The sequence below is a fragment of the Nannobrachium achirus genome, assembly GCF_963921795.1.
Source record: "Nannobrachium achirus genome assembly, chromosome: 1".
In the NCBI taxonomy this organism is placed as follows: Eukaryota; Metazoa; Chordata; class Actinopteri; order Myctophiformes; family Myctophidae; genus Nannobrachium; species Nannobrachium achirus.
The window spans coordinates 70,031,047-70,039,508 of record NC_137810.1 but is presented as its reverse complement, the minus strand read 5'-3'; the positions used below and the strand labels follow the sequence as shown (position 1 = coordinate 70,039,508).

The window sequence follows — 8,462 nt, the reverse complement described above, 5'->3', positions numbered from 1 at the left end:
TGTAGCTGGGAACTACTTTCTTGTAGCTGGGAACTACTTTTTTGTAGCTGGGAACTACTTTCTTGCAGACCTTGTAGTGAATTATTAGTGAAATAGAACAGTTTTAGTTGGTATATGTCTATGATTTATCATGTTGACATATTGTAACGGTTTTAGAAAAGCAAGAAGCCACGCGAGGCATGTGGTTACCTGTATTTTATAACGGCTGAGAGGGTTGGAGACACTCGGCTCCGCTTCGTGTCTCACCACGCCTTTCAGACGTTATAAAATACTGGGTAACCACATGCCTCTTGTGGCTTATTGCTTCATTATACACATAAGACCTAACAGGTCAAAGGTCAATTGATGGACAGTTTAAGACAGGGGTGTCGAACTCATTTTGGGGTGAGGGCCGCATTGGATGAAAGGTGACTTGATGAGGGCCGAACCAGTCGCGGATCGGAGGGCATGCACACTCGCTCACATGTTCGCTCTGTTTTTCTTCCTGTCGTCTTAGCCACTGCTATAGCTAGCAGTATAGCAGTATATCATTTTACAAATTGTGTTCATTATTAAGTAAAATAGCTACTTTCATTATTGGTATTACAGTTGCAGTTAGATACGAGAGATGCTATTTGTTTAAAGGAGTAGTTCATCTCCAAAAGGACTTCTTTTTCTTTGATTACTCACGCCATGGAGACTTGAGTTCAATAATATATTTTTATTTTATTTGTCGCATTACTAAGACAAAAATGTGATAATAGTACACTTCCCCCCATTGATTCCGGATGGGGACCCAAATGCATTTGGGTCCCCATCCGGAATCAATAGGCATGCATTTATTGTAATCAAATTTCTGTTTTAGGAATGAGTCTACATTGGCTCCATGGCATTTTGGGGGTGAACTACTCCTTTAAGAAGTGCCAATAAGAATAAACCATTTGATAATAGAATTATTCAATTCCTGATATATTATTGATGCAGGACAATAATTATTTTTATTGTATTTTATAATAAAAAGAATAAAAGTAATGAACAATAATGGCTATTCAGAAAATATCTGAATAATAAAACGTTTACAATTTATTATTATTATATTTTTTAAATAAGTTATTTTCTTAACAACATTAATTTCCATGTCTAATATGTGTAATCTTTGAGTACAGTTCGAATATTGTAGGTACGTTCAGGTGTTATTCATAGCCAGGTCCCCTACCCCATTCCTAGCAATGCTGTCATTTTCAGAGAGAGAGAGAGCTGATCACTTAACATTCCAATCAATCAACTCAATCACCGCCACCTGGTGGGAGAAACCTAGCCTGCAGTTCTTAAAACAATCATAACTCAGGACAGGAATGGGCTAGAGACTTACTTTTTTTTTCTAAATGCTCAGAAATATATGCTCTACAAGCCCGGGGCCGGATTGAATCACCTCGCGGGCCGGATCCGGCCCGCGGGCCGTATGTTTGACATCCCTGGTTTAAGACAAGTGAAGCTGATAACTGCTGATGTCACAGACACAGGAAGGACATCTGCTGGAGAAAGAGACGATACAGACCAGTGGTGGAATGGAACTAAGTACATTTACTCAACTTCTGTACTTAAGTACAAGTTTAGTTTACTTTATTTACTTTACTTGATTATGTCAACTTTGTATATTTTATACTTCTACTGCACTACACCTATAGAGGCAAATACTGTAATCTTTACTCATTAATTATTTGAAAACTTTAGTAACCATTTACTTCAGATCTGATTTAGATTATTGCAATATACATAAACCAGCTATTGTATCACCTATTATACACTTTTTTTTTGGACACATGTTGAAAACATAAAAAGGGGGTATTCTGCAGATTGAGTTTTTGGTAATAAAGTGTATTTATTACTTTTACTAGTAACAGAGCTGCATTGTGGTATTGCCACTTGGATTATTTTTTACCCTGATACAGACAGACAGTCTTTGAGTGGTTTGAGTGAATTTAGTGAACATGTACATACTGTAGTTACTGTACCTCCTCATTATCCCAGTCAATTTGTGTTACTATGATATCAACCTTATTCATGCCACAATATTCATATTATAATCACATGATAAATCACTGATGGAAATAATGATTGTAAATTAATTTCACCGTAGAGTCTCCAGTCTACAATGAGGACTTTTCAGTGCAGCACAGAGTAGATCCAGTAGATCCAGGTGGTCCATGACGTTGTAACTTAAGTCCAGGTGTCTCAGATGGGATGGATTAGAACTGAGAGCTGAAGACACAACTTCCATGTGTTGCTTCCAGAGGCCACGACCAAAGCCAACAAGTCTGTAATTAGAGGTGGTCAATCAGACCACACACACACACACACACACACACACACACACACACACACACACACACACACACACACACACACACACAGTCAAGTCCATTTATTTATAAAGCAGATTTAAAAACAACCAGGTTGACCAAAGTGCTGTACATCATGAGAACGCAGTAAAAACAAAAACAATACAAAGCAAAAACAATAGAAACATTTGTAAACATTTAAAACCTTGTAAGTACAGCTATAAAAACAAAACATTTAAGATATAAAACAATGACAGGCACAGGGAGGGAGGGGTCTAGGGCTCAAATGCTAGGGTGAAGAGGTGTGTTTTAAGTGGGATGGAAGGCTGTTCCAGAGAGCTGGGCCAGCCACAGAAAAAGCTCTGTCACCCTTTTGCCTTAGATTGGCTGTTAGATTGACTTTGAGAAGCCTGGTGCCAGTCAGTCAGTAGCATTCTGTACGAGCTGAAGACGGGAGAGGGTGGAGTTTGCAACCCCTATGTAAAGGGAGTTGCAGTAATCCAGCCTTGACGAGACAAGGGCATGGATTACTTTCTCTAGGTTGTGGGCCGAAAGAAAATATTTTATTTGTGCTACACACGCACACACACGCTTGCATGCACGCACACACACACACACACACACACACACACACACACACACACACACACACACACACACACACACACACACACACACACACACACATACACACACACACACACACACACACACACACAGTTTGTATCAATGAAACGTTGAATTTATTCTAGCACTCTCTACCCAATATTCTACCCAGCCCGCGTGTGTGTGTGTATGTGTGTGTGTGTGTGTGTGTGTGTGTGTGTGTGTGTGTGTGTGTGTGCGTGTGTGCGTGTGCGTGTGCGCGTGCGTACATGCGTGCGTGCGTACGTGCGTGCGTACGTACATGCGTGCGTGCGTGCGTGCGTATCACTGTTGATTTAACTATCATGTTTAGTTATATTGTAGTGTTGTGAAGGTACAGTGCATTGTTTCTGTTCTAAGTTTTCTATTCACATGACTACTAACCGAGCCTTTCTGCTGTTCCTCACAGCTGGGATGAGTCTGCGTCGGCCCTGCTCTGATGTGTTGTATTTGTCCAGGTCCAACTCCTCCAGAACATCCTCTGACATCTGCAGCATGTGGGCCAGAGCTGAACACTGGGTTGGAGACAGTTCTGTCTTTGATCTGTCCCCTGACTTCAGGTACTGTTGGATCTCCTGATGCACTGAGTGGTCGTTCATCTCCATCAAACAGTGGAAGAGGTTGATAAATCTGTCAGGAGAGGCAAGGCTTTCATCCATCTTCTTCAGGTTGTTGATGGCTCTCTGGATGCTCTCTGGACTGTACTGTGTCTGAACCAGTAGACCTCCTAACAGACTCTGGTTGGACGGCAGTGAGAGACCATGAAGGAAGCGGAGAAACAGGTCCAGGTGACCATTCTTACTCTGTATGGCTTTACGGTTGGCTGCGTACAGGAAGTCCTCCAAGGACATGTCACTGGTGTAATCATGTCCCCCTGTATCACGTCCCAGGAATGTCTTCAGTACCTCCATGTTCTTCTGTGTGAAACAGTGGAACAGGTAGACTGCAGCCAGAAACTCCTGGATGATCAGATGAACAAAGCAGTAGACTGCTCTCTGGAAGAGCACGCCCTCTCTTTTGAAGATCTCTGTGCACACTCCTGAGTACAGCGAGGCGTCTTTCACATCCAGACCACACTCTTCCAGGTCTTCTTGGTAGAACATGATGCTGCCTTTCTCCAGATGTTCAAACGCCAGCCTGCCCAGCTTCAGAAGAACCTCCCTGTCCTTCTCCATCATCTTCTGTTGATTCTCTCCCTCTTTTCTGTTTCTTTTCTTGTTTCTTTTCTTTCCCTGATGAGGCTCATCATACTTCAGCTCCTTCCTCTTTGTCTGGACCAACAGGAAGTGGCAGCACATGGCAGTCAGGGTCGTGGGCAGCTGTCCTGTCTCGTCTGTCTTCACCATGTCCTCCAGAACGGTAGCGCTGATCCAACAGAAGACTGGGATGTGACACATGATGTGGAGGCTCTTTGACGTCTTCATGTGTGAGATGATTCTGCTGGCCAGCTCCTCATCACTGAACCTCTTCCTGAAGTACTCCTCCTTCTGGGGATCTGTGAACCCTCGTACTTCTGTCACCAGGTCAACATATGCAGGAGGGATCTGATTGGCTGCTGCAGGTCTGGTGGTTATCCAGATGAGAGCCAATGGGAGCAGATTCCCCTCAATGAGGTTTGTCAACAGCCCGTCCACTGACGATGTCACTGTGACATCAGAGATGATGTCATTGTTGAAGTTGAAGGACAACCTGCTTTCATCCAAACCATCAAAGATGAGGCCAACCTTCCAGACAGCGAGCTGCTCTGCTGTGACCTTCTTCAACGTTGGATGGAAAACATGGATCAGTGAGAGAAGACTGTGCTGCTCATCTCTGACCAAGTTCAGCTCCCGGAATGAGAAGGGAACCAGGAGAATGACATCTTGATTTTCCAAACCCTTTGCCCAGTCCAGAGCGACCTTACGCACAGAGAAGGTTTTTCCAATGCCAGCGACGCCCTTGGTCAGAACTCTTCTGATTGGTGTCTCTCTGCCAAGGAGGAGGGGCTTAAAGATGTCACAGCAGTTGATTGGTTGGTCATGGAGGGTGTTCTTCTTGGAGAGCGTCTCAAGCTGGTAGACCTCATGTTGGTTATTAACCCCTTCACTCTCTCCCACTGTGATGTAGAGCGCTGTGAAGATGCTGCTGAGGGAGGGCACTTCAGTGACGTCTGTCACACGATCCAGACTGTTCAAAGTGATCTTATAAACCTTTAAATCCTCCTGCACACTGACACCTGCTATGAGAAGACAATGAAGACATTTTAAACATTCAGCTTCATTTATAACTTTACATGCTTACAACGGTTTACACACATTATTAATGTGTTAAATACCAGTAAGACTCCCTAATCGGGAGATAAGCGACCGTCAGGTCGCAGCGTGATTTTAGGGCAAAATCTGTAGGAGCAGTGTCCAAAAATGTGTTTGAAAAAATCGGCCTGATGGTGGCGCTATATGGGACAGATCCATGTTGATGACATGAGTGTAGACATAGTGTGTACCGATTTGTGTGATTTTAGGGCAAAATCTGTAGGAGCAGTGTCCAAAAATGTGTTTTGCAAGAATCGGCCTCATGGTGGTGCTAGAAGAGGGCCATGTGTGGGATAATATAGGTATCTATCTGAATTGTTTTAGTCCAGAGTTGATAGATGTACCCTTTTTGACAATGTTTCTTTTTTTATATTTTTATTTTTTTGCTAAATTGTCCAAATTATTTTGCAAAATTGTCTTACTCTGTCCACTGCTGGTCTGAGCGGATGTCTTCAGTCCAGGTGTGGTTGTGAATGTCTCTCCTGAACATCTGGACGTCTGCGCAGTCCTCTTCCTCTGTCTGTGGAGATAAAGAACTTTATTAGGACTATATGCCCCATCCCGGCTGCTCTCCACTGAGGCTACCTCAGTGGGTCAGTGCCAGAATTGATTTTAAGATTTTACTCATGACTTTTAAATGTGTAAATGGCCAGTCTCCCAGTTCTATCTCTGACATGATAGAACCCTACAAGCCTGTGCTCAGCATCAGATCATCATGCTAGAACCCTACAAGCCTGTGCTCAGCATCAGATCATCATGTTAGAACCCTACAAGCCTGTGTTCAGCATCAGATCATCATGTTAGAACCCTACAACCCTGTAGCAACTCATAATGTAATAACGGCTCATAATGTAATAAGGGCTCATAATGTAATAAGAAAAATGTAATAAAAACTCATAATGTAATAATCAGCTCATAATGTAATAAAAAAATGAGCGCATAACGTAATAATGGATTTTTCAATAATGTAATAATGTAATAATGTGTTACATTAAGAACCTCCACATAGGAGGCTCATAATGTAATAAAACTTCATAATGTAATAATGTATTTTTTATTACATTATGAGCTGATTATTACATTATGAGCTTTTATTACGTTTTAATTATTACATTATGCGCTTGTTTTTATTACATTATGAGCTGATTATTACATTATGAGTTTTTATTACATGTTTTTAATACATTATGAGCCCTTATTACATTATGAGTTGTTACACACCCTGCCAACTTTGTTGATGAAGAATGGAGCAACTATCTGCTAAACATGCAGCAAATGAATAAATATGGGGATCATTTAGCTGTACAAAGAGCATCCACAATGTTCAACATACAGTTCGTGATTGTATCGACTCTGGGTGTTGATGCAACATCGATAATATCCCCATGTGGTCAGTATGACAGTCTGCCATTGCTAGTTCTGGGCCACTTTGCCGAAGGTCTTGGGGATCATTATGTAAGCCTTGATGGACCAGTCACACACTTGATTCAAAGAGTCCAGGAAGCAGAGGAGAGTGCACCACTTCGATCTGGCCCTCACTTTGGCCCTAAGTCTAGCCCTCACTCTGGCCCTGACTCGGTACCTCACTCTGGCCCTGACTCGGTCCCTTACTTTGGCCCAGGGCCGGATTTATAATAGGGCTTGACGTGCTGAAGCACAAGGCATCAACAACCACAGGGGGGCACCAGAGGATCAACTGTAAACAAAAGATATTCACATGAGCTAAGCTAAGCTAACGTTGTTGTCTTTAATAACTGGTTACACTTAAGGGTTTTGAAGAAACGTTAGGTGGATACTAGTATGCACAACTCTAAAAGAACTGGTGCACTATTGTGTTGGAGCGCCTCAGTGCGGCTGCAGAGTTAAGGTGCCATCTATCCCTGATTGATTTATTGATTGATTGAAGACTTTATTAGAAGTTTGCATAGGCAAAGGTTCATGACAGTACAGTTCACTGCTACGAGGTCAACTAAAGGGAGATCCTAGTAAGATTTTCGGCTTATTTGCACAGGAAACCTTCATGTATCTCATATAACAACTGAGACCACACTATTGTAGGGTGACCAGACGTCCCGGTTTGGCCGGGACTGTTCGTTTTCAAGCTGCGTGCCCGGGTGTCCTGACAAATATCTCTAAAACACTAATATGTCCCGCTTTTCAACATTAACTACAAAATTGTGCCAATAATAGTATCTGTTTTCAGTGTTTGCATAGACATTTATCATGTTCTTTTCACGAAAACATGCTCACCTAACCAATCAGAAAACATGTACAAATTCATTGCGCGTCTGAATTCAACGCTGAGGCTGTTTGTCAATCACTCACTGCCTGTTTGCAACCCTGCGGTGTATGTGCGCTTGCATGAACGTTAGAGAATGTGCACGCACGTGCGCGATAACGTGCGCATTGCTTTTAGGGTCCCGGTTTTAGGCAACAACAGTGGTTCGCGTCCCGGTTTGAGCGGCTGAAAATATGGTCACCCTACTATTAAGTCATTATGCTAATGTATGGATGTGACGTCCCTGTTGTTTCATACACCATCTTGGGCATATTCTACACTATTGTTATTTATACTTTGAGCTTGACTGTGATACGTGGCTACCTGTTTGATTGATGTTTTTGTGGGATAGAGAAGCCAGGGCTTGTAGTTACTGGACTGTCGAAATTGTAGCTACCTGATATTGTATGCTGGTGGAGAAGGGGGAAAAATCAAACCAAGTTTGAAGTGAGAGGTGGTGCGTGTGTGCGTCCTCATAATGACATTATCTGTTCCTATCTATGTCTAAGTGGCCGTGTGTGTGTGTGTGTGTGTGTGTGTGTGTGTGTGTGTGTGTGTGTGTGTGTGTGTGTGTGTTTTGCGCCAGCGGCTACCACAGGTCACCAGTGTGTGCGTGTGTGTGTGTGTGGGGGGGGGGGGCAAGCACAGGACACCATGAAGGGTAAATCCTGCCCTGCTCTGGCCCTAAATCTGACCCTCACTCTCACGTAAGGCTCTCACTCTGGCCCTAAGTCTGGACACATTGAAGTGGTGCGCTCTTTGAATCAAGTGTGTGACTGGTCAATCAAGGCTTACATAATGGTCCCCATGACCTTCGGCAGGGGTTGACACTAAGGTCTAAGAGGCACTTGCCCGTCGGGCAAGTACAGGTCATGTTCTACTTGCCCAAAGGTCATGTACACTTGCACAAAAAGTAAATCGTCCATT

At 43.0% G+C, this 8,462-nt stretch overlaps 1 protein-coding gene across 1 annotated transcript; it reads right to left on the bottom strand.

The window, feature by feature from the left end:
- Nucleotides 1–2,110: 2,110 nt before the first annotated feature.
- Nucleotides 2,111–5,262, bottom strand: LOC308289629 (protein NLRC3-like; the record flags this gene model as incomplete). The annotated part of the gene is made up of 3 exons (XM_080731368.1): nucleotides 2,111–2,297; nucleotides 3,351–5,115; nucleotides 5,247–5,262. 3 exons carry the CDS (start codon nucleotides 5,260–5,262, stop codon nucleotides 2,111–2,113), a joined length of 1,968 nt encoding a protein of 655 aa, XP_080587494.1.
- Nucleotides 5,263–8,462: the final 3,200 nt, after the last annotated feature.